Here is a 19,386-nt window from a genome sequence, read left to right on the forward strand (position 1 = left end):
CATTGGTCTTCCAGGAACAGAGAAGATTTTGTGAGAGGTGAAACAAGCCGTGGTTTAGAACTTATTGATGAGCTGTCAACTGGAGGAAATGTTTGAGTCTACAAAAAGAATCGTTCAGATTTTTTTCCAAGGAGAGTAGCACTCACACACACTTAAAAGTTGTACTCATTTAGTTAAAAGATATATTAAAGTATAAGAGGAGGGTCATCATTTTGAGCCCCATCTATACAATATTTAGAACAGGGAAATATATTAAAGTTGAAAGGCATTTCTTTCTTTCCAACCTATCCTCTGTTTGTCAGAGGATGGAGAGAGATCACTTGATCATTGCCTGTTAGGTTCACTCCCTCTGGGGCATCTGGCATTGGCCACTGTCGGAAGACAGGATACTGGGCTAGATGGACCTTTGGTCTGACCCTGTATGGCCGTTCTTATGTTCTTATGATATGTAGTTAGACCAGTGGTCCCCAAAATGTCAGGGTCATGCACCCCAATCCCCGTCCCTGGCCCCCGACCTGGATCCAGGCCCAGGAGTGGGGATGCGGCTCCTGGAGTTTGGGGATGCGGATAAGGGGGCTGAGGGTAGGGTGGTTCTGGGCCCGGGAATGGAGTGGCAACCGGGGCCTAGGTTGGGGCTAGGGCCAGCAGCGGGGCGGAGCTGTGGCCGGAGGCGGAGGCTGGGCACGAAACCGAGGCTGTGGCTGGGGGCAGGGTAGGAGCAGAGCTCAGAGTGGGGCTAAGTGGGGCTCCTTCCCTGTCCCCTGTGGGGGCTGGCCTGGGCTCTGGTGCACCCCCTCCCCAAAATGTTCCCTCTCCCAGTAGGGAGTACCCCACCGTCTGGGGACGTCTGAGTTAGACGGTGCTGTAACAATATCTCTGCAGGAAGGAAAACTCCCATTCAATAGCACCAGTAGTGAAATGTGTAAGAGGGAAATTCCCTCCGGTTCAGAGGACCTGCCCAATGCTATTGACCAATTAATGTACATCTGTACAGGGGAGAATTTCAGCCAGAGTGTTTTGGAGAGAAAGAATGGAGGGGAAAGGAAAACCAGAAGGCCGATAGTATGATGCAGCATAATTTTTAATGGGAATGAGCAGTGCAGTTTACACTTTACAGAGGGAATTAATGCAGAGCACTGAGAATGTATTTTCAGGGTTACAATAAGAGCTACAACCAGTCACCGGCTCCAAGGTGATGCATTTCACACAAGCTATTCTACTTTCTTTCTTGAAGCTGTAGAGTTTGAATGTCAGGTCCCGTCTTAAACCACTTTTTTTTCTCCTCCGCATCAAATAGGACAAAAGCACAATATAAGCATAAGACTAAACTGCAAAATAACATAGACCATAAAGCTAAGGTAACATGTAAGAAGAGGAAAGCATAGATAGGCCTGATTTATAGAGGCGACGAGCAACCAAAACCACCACTGATTTTGAGTAGTGTTGTAGCTGAGTGGTGAATCTCTGTCTTCTCTTTCATTTCCTGGTTGTTTCTTCTTCCGTGGATCTTTCTTCTGGGATTAACATGGGCCACAGCTTCCAAGGCGGGAAGAATAACTCCTACCATATCTCTTCCCATACCCGCATAAGCCCCCATAGCCACCCCCGTATCCACCACCATAACCACATAAGCCTCCATAGCCATATAAGCCTCCTAAATGACCCCCATAGCCACCCCCGTATCCACCACCATAACTACATAAGCCCCCATAACCATATGAGCCTCCATAACCGCTTAAGCCCCCATAGCCATATAAGCCTCCTAAACGACCCCCATAGCCACCCCCGTATCCACCACCATAACCAGTTGAGCCACCCAAAACACCACCCGCAAATGAGCCCCCAGCTCCATAGGGCAGAGCTGGCAAGGTGCTTCCCACTATGGTGTGTTGAGGGGAAGTAGAGAGAGTTGGTCCTGGGAATAGCACCGAAACCGGTGGTGGATAGACCACTGCTGTCGAATCTCCACATGAGGTGATACAAGGCTCATTGCGGGCAACCACACATGGATCTGGGCATATGTCAGGATAACACGGGCTGGGTCGGCAACACAGGTCAGACATCTTTTGTGATGGTCGTAAACCTGAAACACACAGAAGGGAGCAGAGGAAACTTAACACGCTGTTGACAATGGAATAGGAGACTCACTGCTGGTGGTATATGGTAACATGGGCTATGTAGGTCCCTTTTTGCAGGCTTCGTATCTGAGTATTCTCATAGATAGCCACACCAACCAGCCAGCCCCCAGTATTGCTGACATAGCTCCCCTCAGCTGTCTTTTCTGTGAGGTCCGAACTGGTAGGTGCACACTGAGAATACCCACCCGATTGGGAGCCACAAGTAAAATAGGAAAGGGAATGCCTACTCTCAGGATCTGCCTGGGATTAAAAGGGGAAGTTACACATCTTAGTCTCTCTGTGGGTTTGGTCTGAGGATATTGAAGGATAGGTTTCCGATAAAGTGAGGATTAGTGAGTGCTGAGCCCTTTTGAGATTCTGGTTCCATTGGACTTGCCAAAGATCGCACAGGAAATCTGTGCCAGAGAACAAGTCCCGACACAGATTTTCTGAGGCCCTATTTGTGCCAGGGTCACATGACCTTCCGTTCCCACCAGCCCCTGAAGGATGAGTAAAAATCACAGAGACTAATTCCTAACCCACAATAGAGAATATTTCCATCATGGATGGCTGCAATTTGCAAACCAGTTTAGAGAATTATGGAGATGCAGTAAATTATTCAAGTGTTCTTTGTTAAACAAATTTAACACAGGATGTAGACCCCTCAGATGGTCTAAGTCATTGTACTTACCTTTCACTCAAATGTGCTACTTTGACTTACTCCAGCTAAAGATCTGGATCTAAAATTGTGAGTTGTACCAGTAAAAGAGTAAAATATTGCCACATTGCGTCAGATCAGTGGTTCATCTCATCAAGTATATTATCTCCAGTAATGTGCAGCATCACAAGCCTCAGTTTAAGGTATAAGAATCCTGAAGTTGCCCACTAGGGAGTAAACTGCCCTTAAGGTGCCTTTAATCCTAACACACCTGAAGCAGAGGCTAGCTTTTCCATGAAGGGACGTATATATATATATATATATACTCTGAGTTTTTTCTATGTCTGAAAAAGAACCATAGAACTGCTTTTCAATTATTATATTGGAAATCTGATCTCCATAGTTTTATGGAAACGGTAGAGTTATATCATCACCCAGGTAAACCTCTGTGACTCCAATGAAGTCAGCTGAAGATCTGGCAATGTGTATTTATATAGAGAGTCAGAGTAGTGCAGTCTATTATCAAGTTGGACTAAAGCTGAGATTGGACATCATTCTGCAAGGAATTTCCATGTCCAATCTCAAATGATAATTTTTGGGAATGGGGTCCAAATCCCATATGTAGATTTGAAAATCCCAACCAGATATTTTATAAAGACAGCGTCCACCAATACCTGCAATTGACTAGTTACAGAAAGACTCCTATGCAAATAAGGATGCCCTCCGTCCCAACATTTCTAACCTCACTCCATATTAGAGCAGATTTAGTTCAAAGTTAAAACATTCACTAAATCAACAATTGGATCAATTGGAGCCAATTAGACTTACCAAGCTCACCAAGGGGAAAGAGTCGAAAGAAGTGGATAGAAGGTCCTGGAGTTGCAGGCACTTTTATACACCTTCTTAGCCAATGGGAAGGATAGTAGACACCCTCTATGTACTTGGACCTTGTCATTAACCCAATAAATTATTTTCTTAAATGGGCAACTCCTCTAATTATTGTAGTGGCTTTGATCATGGTTAATGATGACTAGTCAATTCCCAGTCCCACATAGGATGACATGCATGATGCTACTGGTGGTTCCCTTTCATCTTGAATCTTTATGGGCCGGATATCGTCATGGTATCATCCCAGTGACTTTCTTGGTGTCAAAAAGGGACTAAATCTAGCTCCGTTTCTTTAATTCTGCTTTGAATAACTTCAGAGTATGAGCATGACTCAGGGGTGTATCACTAATACAATCTGCTGTCATGCACAGGATTCCATGTTAGTTCTTTGCATCCAGACTAGTATTTAATTAGCGGCAAGGTGGAGTTTACCCTTGGCACTCCTTGGAGGATCGGAGGTATTACTTTGCATGCTTGGAATATCTACCCATAGCTATTCACTGTGTGTTTGTGCCAACATGCTTTTGAAATCCATGGATGTCTTTTCAATCAGTTCAATAGCCTTCAAACCAGGCCTATGGGTCACAATACTCTCCTGGATTCACAACCAGTACATCACCTATGAACAACTTCAGTACCTGGTAAACCTTCAAAGTAGAGTTGAAGCAGTATCAAAATGGTGCCTATTCTTTTGTGTTCTAGCTGTGCCCAGAGATAACACTTGGTCTAATGTGCTTAGACATTCCAGTCTGGAGACATGATCAATGCTTTAGAATCAAGGACTCAAGTGGTGAACAAAATTGAATACACAAGCTTTGCTTACTGCAGTTATTTCCCTGAGTTGCATAAAAAAGTGGCAGTAGATGAAAGGAAGGAGTGCAGTGTTGTTTAAAGGTTTAGGATTAAAATCTTGGAACTGCACCTGCATTCATAACCTAATAAGTCAATGTTGTTCTTCAGGGACAATGTTCCTCACAAAGCCTGGGAAGAATACCATGAGAGATGGAAATAACGTCTACTTAGTCATGGGGACCTGATGGGAGGGGGCATGGTTGAGGAATGAGCTTTCAGGAGAAATAAGACTTATCAAGAATCGGAGCAACCTTAGCACTAGGATGCAATTTCCTTCTCTTTTAGAAATCACCACCACCATCCTCAGAGTGGTTTTTTAACTGCTATGTACATCCCTAGAATAGTTTCCTATTATCAGGGAAGCAGGAAGAACAAAAGACTCTATCAAGCTTCCAAGAGAAATCTCTTTGGATATCTAGGCACATAGAAATTGCTCAGTAGTGCTTCTGGTCCTATATGTTTTGTGCAATAATACCCAGTAGCACCTCTGTCAGAGAAGTTCACCTAGGAAAGGTTTAGCTACTGTGTTAGTAGGCACTGGGCAACATTCTCATGTGGATAAGTAGATTGGAATCTCCCCAGAATGAGGAATTTATGATCACCACCCTTTTCCCATATGGGGAGATGAAAGAGGGGGAGGTTATCAGTTTACCCAAGCTCACTTGTGGTTAAACACAAGGCCAAGATTTTCAAAAGTCCCTGGTGATATTGGTGCCCAACATCACTCACCTTGTTATTTTCGGTTTTCCAAAATGCTCAGTTCCTATTCAGATCCCTGTCTTAAGCGGGCAACAGAAATCACCAGTCACTTTTGAAATCCTTGGCTTTTGGGTCTTAATGTTTTACACTGAAGGACACTGGAGCTTTCAAGTAGAGTCAGAAGAGCCTGCTAAAAAATGTGCAAGCGTGCCTAAAGAATTGAGGATGCTTTTCCTGCAAACAAAAAAAGAATGCGCAGAACAGTTAGACCTGGAATGCCTAGCAAAGCATTACTTGAAGTGGAGAGCCAGATTTCCAGCGTGTGTACAGTGCAGAAATGTCATTGGGGTTGATTCAAGACTCCCAAGCCTGTAAGTCCCTTCATGGCTAAGTTCCTAAGCATGATAGAATGAAATTAACCCTAGAGTAGAGAGCCAGCCTAGAGACCTCCGCTCCACTTCAATCCCCTTTAGCAGTACTTGCAATGTTACGAGGAATCTAAATGGGGCATAGTCTTTTTGCTCTCCCTGTCTGGAGGAGACGATTGCAACCTTCAGGGCCTTATTTGAAGGAAACTCAACTTATTGGAAATATGGCCTTGAATTGTATTGGGCTTGGGATCAGGGCCCCTTCTAAATAGCAGCAGGTGGGCATAAAATCGTGCAGAATAAAGTCTCCCCACCTAACTAGTGCGATCTCAGAGTAAATTCCGAATTAGACACCATACTGGATTTGAAGAACTACCTTGGACTCTTGTGCATGGCATGAGTGAGAATTATAATCCTAAACAGTGATCATAACAGTTTCCAGTAATGGGCGGAATTATTTGTGCAAATATTTTGTTTTATAATTGACAAGCACTTCCTGCACCCAGGGTGTCCCATAGCCTTATTGTGGGCTAAAACTGCATACAAATATGCCCCCAACTCAGGGTTCTGCTAATCGCTTCTCTTGACATCATAGGTGAACGGGGGAAATCTGATTTAATTCAGTCGTTCTATAAATATGTCAATGTTGCTGTACTGCAGTGGTTCTCAAACTTTTGTACTGGTGACCCCTTTCACACAGCAAGCCTCTGAGTGCGCCCCCCCCCTTATAAATTAAAAACACTTTTTTATAGACTTAACACCATTATTAATACTGGAAGCAAAGTGGGGCTTGGGATGGAGGCCGACATCTTGCAACCCCCCATGTAATAACCTCGTGACCCCCTGAGGGGTCGAGAACCCCTGCTCTACTGATAGTTTAACTTTTGACTGATTCTTGCAGAGAACTTTGTGATTCTTGGCATTGTTAAGGGTTTTTTTCCCCCATAAAAGTTTCTTTTTACTTAGTAAGTTGCAGGCATTCGTGGATTTTGTATTTAAAAATATAAAGCAGCTAATTTCTAAGCCACACGAAATATTGAGAGCACTAATTCTGCTTAATTTTACATGAGAATTAGGCATTCTCATCCTTAGAGAAGATAACAAATCTCAGGCTAAAGCTACTTTGATATTTGAGAACATTACTCTGTGTACGTGGAAACATACATGGCTAACTCATGTGAGTCAACATATTTACACAAGCTTAGGATCTCACCCAACTATTTCCATTTAACTGTGCTGAATGTCTTTCATGTACATGAAACAACACTGACAAGGGATTATTTTAACTTATTTCCGGTGGATAGGAGTCCTATCCACTGGAAATTTCACTGAAGCTGAAATGTGAAAAATTCCCCAGTCTTCTGCATCTCAACCCATTCTTTTACATGTGCACAAAGTAAATTGAAAGTGCATGTAATATATAAGATTTGTAGTATTTGAAACACATTTTGCACTGGTGTCAATGACTGCTCCCTAGCTGGATTCTAACCTCTGTCTGTCACTATAAATGCCAAAACCAGATAAAAGAGGAGAGTAATTTTCTTTTCTTTTATGCAAAATCGGGCCACAAACTTGCAGCAGCTTACACAGCTGCTAACCTTGAACCATTTCAATAGCCTCTGAAGTTCAAACACACAAATCCCATGTTTGAAGCGAAGGATGTGCATTGGTCTTCCAGGAAAAGAGCCTTAGAAGATTTTGTGAGAGGTGAAACAAGCCATGTTTTAGAACTTATTAATGAGCTGTCAACTGGAGGAAATGTCTGAGTCTACTAAAAGAATCTTTCAGATTTTTTCTAAGGAGAGTAGCACTCACACACACTTAAAAATTCTACTCAGTTAGGTAAAATATATATTAAAGTATAAGAGGAGGGTCATTATTTTGAGCCCCATCTATACAATATTTAGAACAGGGAAAGGCATTTCTTTCTTTCCAACCTATCCTTTATATATCCCAGGTTTATATATCCCTTATATAAACCTGCCCCTGGAAATTTCCACCACTTGCATCCGAAGAAGTGGGTATTCACCCACGAAAGCTCATGCTGCAAAACGTCTGTTAGTCTATAAGGTGCCACAGGATTCTTTGTTGCTTTTACAGATCCAGACTAATACGGCTACCCCTCTGATACTTGACAACCTATCCTCTGTTTGTCAGAGGATGGAGAGAGATCACTTGATCATTGCCTGTTAGGTTCACTCCCTCTGGGGCATCTGGCATTGGCCACTGTCGGAAGACAGGATACTGGGCTAGATGGACCTTTGATCTGACCCGGTACGGCCATTCTTATGTTCTTATGATATGTAGTTAGACCAGTGGTCCCCAAAATGTCAGGGGGTCATGCACTCCAACCCCTGTCCATGGCCCCCGACCTGGATCCAGGCCCAGGAGTGGGGATGCGGCTCCTGGAGTTTGAGGATGCAGATAAGAGGGCTGAGGCTGGGATGGTTCTGGGCCCGGGAATGGAGTGGCAACTGAGGCCAAGGTTGGGGCTAGGGCCAGCAGCGGGGGTAGAGCTGTGGCCGGAGGTGGAGGCTGGGCATGGAATTGAGGCTGTGGCTGGGGGTAGGGTAGGAGCAGAGCTCAGAGTGGGGCTAAGTGGCGCTTCTTCCGTGTCCCCTGTGGGGGCTGGCCTGGGCTCTGGTGCACCCCCTCTCCCAAATGTTCCCTCCCCCAGTGGGCAGTACCCCACAGTCTGGGGATGTCTGAGTTAGACGGTGTTGTAACGATATCTCTGCAGGAAGGAAAACTGCCATTCAATAGCACCAGTAGTGAAATGTGTAAGAGGGAAATTCCCTCCGGTTCAGAGGACCTGCCCAATGCTATTGACCAATTAATGTACATCTGTACAGGGGAGAATTTCAGCCAGAGTGTTTTGGAGAGAGAGAATGGAGGGGAAAGGAAAACCAGAAGGCCGCTACTATGATGCAGCATAATGTTTAATGGGAATGAGCAGTGCAGTTTACACTTTACAGAGGGAATTAATGCAGAGCACTGATAATGTATTTTCAGGGTTACAATAAGAGCAACAAGCAGTCACCGGCTCCAAGGTGATGCATTTCACACAAGCTATTCTACATTCTTTCTTGAAGCTGTAGAGTTTGAAAGTCAGGTCCCGTCTTAAACCACTTTTTTTTCTCCTCAGCATCAAATAGGACAAAAGCACAATATGAGCATAAGACTAAACTGCAAAATAATATAGACCATAAAGCTAAGGTAAAATCTAAGAAGAGGAAAGCATAGATAGGCCTGATTTATAGAGGCCACGAGCAACCAAAACCACCACTGATTTTGAGTAGTGTTGTAGCTGAGTGGTGAATCTCTGCCTTCTCTTTCATTTCCTGGTTGTTTCTTCTTCCGTGGATCTTTCTTCTGGGTTTAACATGGGCCACAGCTTCCATGGTGGGAAGAATAACTCCTACCATATCTCTTCCCATACCCGCATAAGCCCCCATAGCCACCCCCGTATCCACCACCATAACCACCCCCGTATCTACCACCATAACCACCCCCGTATCTACCACCATAACCACATGAGCCCCCATAACCATATGAGCCTCCATAACCTCTAGAGCCCCCAAAGCCATATAAGCCTCCAAAACGACCCTCATAGCCACCCCCGTATCCACCACCATAACCAGTTGAGCCACACGAAACATCACCCACAAATGAGCCCCAGGCTCCATAGGGTAGAGCTGGCAAGGTGCTTCCCACTATGGTGTGTTGAGGGTAAGTAGAGAGAGTTGGATCTGGGCATATGTCAGGATAACACGGGCTGGGTCGGCAACACAGGTCAGACATCTTTTGTGATGGTTGTAAACCTGAAACACACAGAAGGGAGAAGAAGAAACTTAACACGCTGTTGACAATGGAATAGGAGACTCCCTGCTGGTGGTATATGGTAAAATGGGCTATGTAGGTCCCTTTTTGCAGGCTTCGTATCTGAGTATTCTCATAGATATCCACACCAACCAGCCAGCCCCCAGTATTGCTGACATAGCTCCCCTCAGCTGTCTTTTCTGTGAGGTCCGAACTGGTAGGTGCACACTGAGAATACCCACCCGATTGGGAGCCACATGGAAAATAGGAAAGGGAATGCCTACTCTCAGGATCTGCCTGGGACTAAAAGGGAAGTTAGACGTCTTAGTCTCTCTGTCGGCTTGGTCTGAGGAGATTCAAGGATAGGTTTCCAATACAGCTAGGATTAGTTAGTGCTGAGCCCTTTTGAGATTCTGGTTCCATTGGACTTGCCCAAGATCGCACAGGAAATCTGTGCCAGAGAACAAGTCCTGACACAGATTTTCTGAGGCCCTATTTGTGCCATGGCCACATGACCTTCCGTTCCCACAAGCCCCTGAAGGATGAGTGAAAATCACAGAGACTAATTCCTAACCCACAATAGAGAATATTTCCATCATGGATGGCTGCAATTTCCAAACCAGTTTAGAGAATTATGGAGATGCAGTAAATTATTCAAGTGATCTTTGTTAAACCAGTTTAACACAGGATGTAGACCCCTCAGATGGTCTAAATCATCGTACTTACCTTTCACTCAAATGTGCTACTTTGACTTACACCAGCTAAAGATCTGGATCTAAAATTGTGAGTTGTACCAGTAAAAAAGTAAAATATTGCCACATTGCGTCAGATCAGTGGTTCATCTCATCAAGTGTATTATTTCCAGTAATGTGCAGCATCACAAGCCTCAGTTTAAGATATAAGAATCCTGAAATTGCCGACTAGGGAGTAAACTGCCCTTAAGGTGTCTTTAGTCCTAACCCACCTAAAGCAGAGGCTAGCTTTACCATGAAGGGACATATATCTATATTTATATCTATATCTATATACTCTGAGTTTTTTCTATATCTGAAAAAGAACCATAGAACTGCTTTTCAATAATTATATTGGAAATCTGATCTACATAGTTTTATGGAAATGGTAGAGTCATATCATCACCCAGGTAAACCTCTGTGACTCCAATGAAGTCAGCTGAAGATCTGGCAATGTGTATTTGTACAGAGAGTCAGAGTAGTGCAGTCTATTATCAAAGTGGAGTGAAGCTGAGATTTGTCATAATTCTGAAAGGAATTTCCATGTCCAATCTCAAATGATAATTTTTGGGAATGGGGACCAAATCCCATATGTAGATTTGAAAATCCCAACCAGATATTTTTAAAAGACAGTATCCACCAATACCTGCAATTGACTAGCTACAGAAAGACTCCTATGCAAAGAAAGATGCCCTCTGTCCAACATTTCTAACCTCACCCCATATTAGAGCAGATTTAGTTCAAAGTTAAAACATTCACTAAATCAAAAATTGAATCAATTGGAGCCAATTAGACTTACCAAGCTCACGAAGGGGAAAAAGTCGAAAGACGTGGATAGAAGATCCTGGAGTTGCAGGCACATTTATACACCTTATTAGCCAATGGGAAGGATTGTAGTAACCCTCTATGTACTTGGACCTTGTCATTAACCCAACAAATTATTTTCTTAAATGGGCAACTCCTCTAATTATTGTAGTGGCTTTGATCATGGTTAATGATGACTAGTCAATTCCCAGTCCCACATAGGATCACATGCATGATGCCAGTGGTGGTTCCCTTTCATCTTGAATCTTTATGGGCCTGATATCATCATGGTATCATCCCGGTGACTTTCTTGGTTTCAAAAAGGGATTAAATCTAGCTCCGTTTCTTTAATTCTGCTTTGAATAACTTCAGAGTATGAGGGTGACTCAGAGGTTTATCACTAGTACAATCTGCTGTCATGCACAGGATTCCATGTTAGTTCTTTGTATCCAGACTAGTATCTAATTAGCAGCAAGGTGGAGTTTACCCTTGGCACTCCTTGGAAGATCGGAGGTATTACTTTTTTATAGACTTAAGACCATTATTAATGCTGGAAGCAAAGTGGGGCTTGGGATGGAGGCTGACAGCTTGCAACCCCCCATGTAATAACCTCACGACCCCCTGAGGGGTCCCGACCCCCAGTTTGAGAACCCCTGCTCTCCCGATAGTTTAACTTTTGACTGATTCTTGCAGAGAACTTTGTGATTCTTGGCATTGTTAAGGGTTTTTCCCCCCATAAAAGTTTCTTTTTACTTAGTAAGTTGCAGGCATTGGTGGATTTTGTATTTAAAAATATAAAGCAGCTAATTTCTAAGCCACACAGAATATTGAGAGCACTAATTCTGCTTAATTTTACATGAGAATTGGGCATTCTCATCCTTAGAGAAGATAACAAATCTCAGGCTAAAGCTACTTTGATATTTGAGAACATTACTCTGTGTACGTGGAAACATACATGGCTAACTCAGGTGAGTCAACATATTTACACCAACTTCGGATCTCACCCAACTATTTCCTTTTAACTATGGTGAATGTCTTTCATGTACATGAAACAACACTGACAAGAGATTATTTTAACTTATTTCCGGTGGATAGGAGTCCTATCCACTGGAAATTTCACTGAAGCTGTAATGTGAAAAATTCCCCAGGCTTCTGCATCTCAACCCATTCATTTACATGTGCACAAAGCAAATTGAAAGTGCATGTAATATATAAGATTTGTAGTATTTGAAACGCATTTTGCACTGGTGTCAATGACTGCACCATAGCTGGATTCTAACCTCTATCTGTCACTATAAATGCCAAAACCAGAGAAAAGAGGAGAGGAATTTTCTTTTCTTTTATGCAAAATCGGGCCACAAACTTGCAGCAGCTTACACAGCTGCTAACCTTGAACCATGTCAAAAGCCTCTGAAGTTCAAACACACAAATCCCATGTATGAAGTGAAGGATGTGCATTGGTTTTCCAGGAACAGAGCCTAAGAAGATTTTGTGAGAGGTGAAACAAGCCATGTTTTAGAACTTATTAATGAGCTGTCAACTGGAGGAAATGTCTGAGTCTACAAAAAGAATCTTTCCGGTTTTTGTTCCAAGGAGAGTAGCACTCACACACACTTAAAAATTCTACTCAGTTAGGTAAAAGATATATTAAAGTATAAGAGGAGGGTCATTATTTTGAGCACCATGTATAAAATATTTAGAACAGGTAAATATATTAAAGTTGAAAGGCATTTCTTTCTTTCCAACCTATCCTCTTTTTGTCAGAGGATGGAAAGAGATCACTTCATCATTGCCTGTTAGGTTCACTCCCTCTGGGGCACCCAGCATTGGCCACTGTCGGAAGACAAGATATTGGACTAGATGGACCTTTGGTCTGACCTGGTATGGCCGTTCTTATGTTCTTATGTTATGTAGTTAGACCAGTGGTCCCCAAAATGTCAGGGTCATGCACCCCAACCCCCGTCCCTGGCCCCCGACCTGGATCCAGGTCCAGGAGTGGGGATGCGGCTCCTGGAGTTTGGGGATGCAGATAAGGGGGCTGAGGCTCGGGTGGTTCTGGGCCCGGGAATGGAGTGGCAACCGGGGCCAAGGTTGGGGCTAGGGCCAGCAGTGGGGGCGGAGCTGTGGCCGGAGGTGGAGGCTGGACACTGAACTGAGGCTGTGGCTGGGGGCGGGGTAGAACCAGAGCTCAGAGTGGGGCTAAGTGTGGCTCCTTCCCTGTCCCCTGTGGGGGCTGGCCTGGGCTCCGGTGCATCCTCCTCCCCCAAATATTCCCTCTCCCAGTGGGCAGTACCCCACAGTCTGGGGACGTCTGAGTTAGACGGTGTTGTAACGATATCTCTTCAGTAAAACTGCCATTCAATAGCACCAGTAGTGAAATGTGTAAGAGGGAAATTCCCTCCGGTTCGGAGGACCTGCCCAATGCTATTGACCAATTAATGTACATCTGTACAGGGGAGAATTTCAGCCAGAGTGTTTTGGAGAGAAAGAATGGAGGGGAAAGGAAAACCAGAAGGCCGATACTATGATGCAGCATAATTTTTAATGGGAATGAGCAGTGCAGTTTACACTTTACAGAGGGAATTAATGCAGAGCACTGAGAATGTATTTTCAGGGTTACAATAAGAGCTACAACCAGTCACCGGCTCCAAGGTGATGCATTTCACACAAGCTATTCTACTTTCTTTCTTGAAGCTGTAGAGTTTGAAAGTCAGGTCCCATCTTAAACCATTTTTTTTCTCCTCCGCATCAAATAGGACAAAAGCACAATATGAGCATAAGACTAAACTGCAAAATAATATAGACCATAAAGCTAAGGTAACATGTAAGAAGAGGAAAGCATAGATAGGCCTGATTTATAGAGGCGACGAGCAACCAAAACCATCACTGATTTTGAGTAGTGTTGTAGCTGAGTGGTGAATCTCTGTCTTCTCTTTCATTTCCTGGTTGTTTCTTCTTCCGTGGATCTTTCTTCTGGATTTAACATGGGCCACAGCTTCCAAGGCAGGAAGAATAACTCCTACCATATCTCTTCCCATACCTGCATAAGCCCCCATAGCCACCCCCGTATCCACCACCATAACCACACAAACCTCCATAACCATATGAGCCTCCATAACCGCTTAAGCCCCCATAGCCATATAAGCCTCCTAAACGACCCCCATAGCCACCCCCGTATCCACCTCCATAACCAGTTGAGCCACCCAAAACACCACCCGCAAATGAGCCTCCGGCTCCATAGGGTAGAGCTGGCAAGGTGCTTCCCACTATGGTGTTTTGAGGGCAAGTAGAGAGAATTGGTCCTGGGAACAGCACCGAAACCGGTGGTGGATAGACCACTGCTGTCGAATCTCCACACGAAGTGATACAAGGCTCATTGCAGGCAGCCACACATGGATCTGGGCATATGTCAGGATAACATGGTCGGCAACACAGGTCAGACATCTTTTGTGATGGTTGTAAACCTGAAACACACAGAAGGGAGCAGAGGAAACTTAACACGCTGTTGACAATGGAATAGGAGACTCACTGCTGGTGGTATATGGTAACATGGGCTATGTAGATCCCTTTTTGCAGGCTTCGTATCTGGGTATTCTCATAGATATCCACACCAACCAGCCAGCCCCCAGTATTGCTGACATAGCTCCCCTCAGCTGTCCTTTCTGTGAGGTCCAAACTGGTAGGTGCACACTGAGAATACCAACCTGATTGGGAGCCACAAGTAAAATAGGAAAGGGAATGCCTACTCTCAGGATCTGCCTGGGATTAAAAGGGGAAGTTAGACGTCTTAGTCTCTCTGTGGGTTTGGTCTGAGGAGATTCAAGGATAGGTTTCCGATACAGTGAGGATTAGTGAGTGCTGAGCCCTTTTGAGATTTGGGTTCCATTGGACTTGCCCAAGATCGCACAGATTTTCTGAGGCCCTATTTGTGCCATGGCCACATGACCTTCCATTCCCACCAGCCCCTGAAGGATGAGTAAAAATCACAGAGACTAATTCCTAACCCGCAATAGAGAATATTTCCATCATGGATGGCTGCAATTTCCAAACCAGTTTAGAGAATTATGGAGATGCCGTAAATTATTCAAGTGTTCTTTGTTAAACCAGTTTAACACAGGATGTAGACCCCTCAGATGGTCTAAATCATCGTACTTACCTTTCACTCAAATGTGCTACTTTGACTTACACCAGCTAAAGATCTGGATCTAAAGTTGTGAGTTGTACCAGTAAAAGAGTAAAATATTGCCACATTGCGTCAGATCAGTGGTTCATCTCATCAAGTGTATTATTTCCAGTAATGTGCAGCATCACAAGCCTCAGTTTAAGGTATAAGAATCCTGAACTTGCCCACTTGGGAGTAAACTGCCCTTAAGGTGCCTTTAATCCTAACCCATCTAAAGCAGAGGCTAAGTTTGCCATGAAGGGACATATATATATGTATATATACTCTGAGTTTTTTCTATATCTGAAAAAAAACCATAGAACTGCTTTTCAATCATTATATTGGAAATCTGATCTCCATAGTTTTATGGAAACGGTAGAGTAAGATCATCACCCAGGTAAACCTCTGTGACTCCAATGAAGTCAGCTGAAGATCTGGCAATGTGTATTTGTACAGAGAGTCAGAGTAGTGCAGTCTATTATCAAGGTGGACTGAAGCTGAGATTTGTCATAATTCTGAAAGGAATTTCCATGTCCAATCTCAAATGATAATATTTGGGAATGGGGTGCAAATCCCATATGTATATTTGAAAATCCCAACCAGATATTTTTAAAAGACAGCATCCACCAATACCTGCAATTGACTAGTTACAGAAAGACTCCTATGCAAAGGAAGATGCCCTCTGTCCCAACATTTCTAACCTCACCCCATATTAGAGCAGATTTAGTTCAAAGTTAAAACATTCACTAAATCAACAATTGGATCAATTGGAGCCAATTAGACTTACCAAGCTCACCAAGGGGAAAGAGTCGAAAGAAGTGGATAGAAGGTCCTGGAGTTGCAGGCACTTTTATACACCTTCTTAGCCAATGGGAAGGATAGTAGACACCCTTTATGTACTTGGACCTTGTCATTAACCCAACAAATTATTTTCTTAAATGGGCAACTCCTCTAATTATTGTAGTGGCTTTGATCATGGTTAATGATGACTAGTCAATTCCCAGTCCCACATAGGATGACATGCATGGTGCTACTGGTGGTTCCCTTTCATTTTGAATCTTTATGGGCCTGATATCGTCATGGTATCATCCCACTGACTTTCTTGGTGTCAAAAAGGGACTAAATCTAGCTCCGTTTCTTTAATTCTGCTTTGAATAACTTCAGAGTATGAGCGTGACTCAGGGGTGTATCACTAGTACAATCTGCTGTCATGCACAGGATTCCATGTTAGTTCTTTGTATCCAGACTAGTATCTAATTAGCGGCAAGGTGGAGTTTACCCTTGGCACTCCTTGGAGGATCGGAGGTATTACTTTGCATGCTTGGAATATCTAACCATAACTATTCACTATGTGTTTGTGCCAACATGCTTTTGAAATCCATGGATGTCTTTTCAATCAGTTCAATAGCCTTCAAACCAGGCCTATGCGTCACAATACTCTCCTGGATTCACAACCAGTACATGACCTATGGACAACTTCAGTACCTGGTAAACCTTCAAAGTAGAGTTGAAGCAGTATCAAAATGGTGCCTATTCTTTTGTGTTCTAGCTGTGCCCAGAGATAACACTTGGTCTAATGTGCTTAGACATTCCAGTCTGGAGACATGATCAATGCTTTAGAATCAAGGACTCAGGTGATGAACAAAATTGAATACACAAGCTTTGCTTACTGCAGTTATTTCCCTAAGTTGCATGAAAAAGTGGCAGTAGATGAAAGGAAGGAGTGCAGTGTTGTTTAAAGGTTTAGGATTAAATTCTCCCCACCCATCTAGTGAGATCTGAGAGTAAATTCCAAATTAGACACCATACTGGATTTGAAGAACTACCCTGGACTCTTGTGCATGGCATGAGTGAGAAGGGGGGAGGGATAGCTCAGTGGTCTGAGCATTTGCCTGCTAAACCCAGGGTTATGAGCTCAATCCTTGAGGAGACCACTTAGGGATCTGGGCCAAAAATTGGTCCTGCTAGTGAAGGCAGGGGGCTGGTCTCAATGACCTTTCAAGGTCCCTTCCAGTGCTAGGAGATTGGTATATCTCCAATTATTACCTTTTACCTAACATTTTCCAGTAATGGGCGGAATTATTTGTGCAAACTATTTTGTTTTATAATTGACAAGCACTTCCTGCACCCAGGGTGTCCCATAGCCTTCTTGTGGGCTAAAACTGCATACAAATATGCCCCCAACTCAGGGTTCTACTAATCGCTTCTCTTGACTTATCATCATAGGTGAATGGGGGAAATCTGATTTAATTCAGTCGTTCTCTATATATGTCAATGTTGCTGTACTGCAGTGGTTCTCAAACTTTTATACTGGTGACCGCTTTCACACAGCAAGCCTCTGAGTGCGCCTCCACCCTTATAAATTAAAAACACTTTTTTATAGATTTAACACCATTATTAATGCTGGAAGCAAAGTGGGGCTTGGGATGGAGGCTGACAGCTTGCAACCCCCTATGTAATAACCTCGTGACCCCCTGAGGGGTCGAGAACCCCTGCTCTACTGATAGTTTAACTTTTGACTGATTCTTGCAGAGAGCTTTGTGATTCTTGGCATTGTTAAGGGTTTTTTTCCCTCCATAAAAGTTTCTTTTTACTTAGTAAGTTGCAGGCATTGGTGAATTTTGTATTTAAAAATATAAAGCAGCTAATTTCTAAGCCACACAGAATATTGAGAGCACTAATTCTGCTTAATTTTACATGAGAATTGGGCATTCTCATCCTTAGAGAAGAATAACAAATCTCAGGCTAAAGCTACTTTGATATTTGAGAACATTACTCTGTGTACGTGGAAACATACATGGCTAACTCATGTGAGTCAACATATTTACACCAGCTTAGGATCTCACCCTACTATTTCTATTTAACTATGATGATTGTCTTTCATAGATATTCAAGTATAATTAGAGAGAGACTGACAAAGAGATTTTCTAACACTGGAGTGTAATGAAGAAAATTTGAAGAAGAAAAAAAAGAAATGGCATTTTCTTCTATATTGGACACCCTTGTCCTTCTTCATAATTTTTCTGAGGTTTCTGTTTCTGTATTCTAGAAGAGACAGAACACTAAAGGACATAGACAAGTATATGCATTTAGTCTGGAAATTTCTGAATTCATATGAGTATAAATTGCAATTTGAGATCCACACTCTCAGCTGATATAAAATGGTGTAGCCCCATTAAAGGAAAGTCAGCTATGACAGCTTACATTAGATGAGTGATCTCTTTTCACAAAAGAACATTTTCTGTTTATTCATTAGCATCAACTGCTGACACAGATGAATTAGAAACCGAGGTACTGTATTCTGACGCTGCACAGGGCTGGTCTGCATTCTGAGATTCAGTCTTAAGAAAACCACTGACATGAGTAACATTGTCTCCACGCTGCTCCATATTATAATTTTTCACATTAATTTCAAAGTACCATACGTCTGCGAAAGCAGTATTCTAAATCTGCCATGTGCTTACTTTTTACAGCCAGGGATTTAACCTAAATATTGTCACCGGATTTCATTCTTCTGTGGTTTTTACCAGAACATTTCAAGGGAACTGTAGCACATTGATCTCAAAAGAGAATAACAAACACCACAATGAAGCCTAGAGAACTGAATAACAGATGTGGACCTTAGAGAGGATGAATGATCTTGTGAATAAGGCCATTGAAGGATTGAGACAAAGAAAATCTGAGTTCCATTTTACTGGCTCTGCTGCTCATTGCCTGTGGGACATTGGGGAAAGTCAATTGCGGCCAGATGTTCAGAAGAGCTCAGCACTCAGTGTGCTTAATTGTATTGAAAGTCTTGCCCTTCATCTCCCTCTTCATCACCTCCCCGTCTGTATAATGGGAATGATAAACCTTCCTTCCACCCTTTCTGTCATGTCTAGTTAGTTCATCAACTCTTTGAGATGGGAACTGTCTCAGACGCTGGGCTAGCAGCACGATGGAGCCCTGAACTCATCCTGGAGATGTTAGAGTTCAAATTATAACTATTAGGAATTAGAGTTCCCGAGTTTCCCAGTCTTTCCACCAAAATGGCCTTGGGCAACTCAATTAGGCTCTGGGCATCAGTGATCACTTTCTTAGGTAAGAAAATAATAACTACCTCTTTCATATGGGTGTTGTGAGAAGCTGGTCTCATAAAACAGCAAAACCATCAATTGCTATGAAAGAGATTGGCACCTTTTTATTAGTGTCTGAAGCTGTACACGCAAGGATTAGGAGCTATCAGGGATGAGGAACAGGAAACAGGGATATTCTCTCCATTCCACCAAGCTGGGAGATGTATATCCAT

General features: G+C 43.1%; 1 protein-coding gene across 1 annotated transcript; it reads right to left on the reverse strand.

Annotated features, from left to right (window-relative positions):
• Nucleotides 1–1,520: 1,520 nt before the first annotated feature.
• LOC120390484 (loricrin-like) lies at nt 1,521–14,052 on the reverse strand. The gene is made up of 4 exons (XM_039513194.1): nt 13,977–14,052; nt 9,005–9,403; nt 1,691–2,083; nt 1,521–1,654 (listed from the first exon to the last, which is right to left on the reverse strand). Exons 1-4 carry the CDS (start codon nt 14,050–14,052, stop codon nt 1,521–1,523), a joined length of 1,002 nt encoding a protein of 333 aa, XP_039369128.1.
• Nucleotides 14,053–19,386: the final 5,334 nt, after the last annotated feature.

The sequence above is a fragment of the Mauremys reevesii genome, linkage group 24 (assembly GCF_016161935.1).
Source record: "Mauremys reevesii isolate NIE-2019 linkage group 24, ASM1616193v1, whole genome shotgun sequence".
NCBI classification, from domain to species: Eukaryota; Metazoa; Chordata; order Testudines; family Geoemydidae; genus Mauremys; species Mauremys reevesii.

Excerpts from the sequence above, each read along its gene's own strand:
- LOC120390484 (XM_039513194.1), bottom strand. The coding sequence starts at position 14,052 with ATGGAGGCTCATATGGTTATGGAGGTTTGTGTGGTTATGGTGGTGGAT. Across the intron at positions 2,084-9,004 it reads CGGGTATGGGAAGAGATATG|GTTTACGACCATCACAAAAG; the intron begins GTAGGAGTTATT and ends TGTGTGTTTCAG. Across the intron at positions 1,655-1,690 it reads TGGGGGCTTATGTAGTTATG|GAGGCTTATATGGCTATGGA; the intron begins GTGGTGGATACG and ends GGGGTCATTTAG.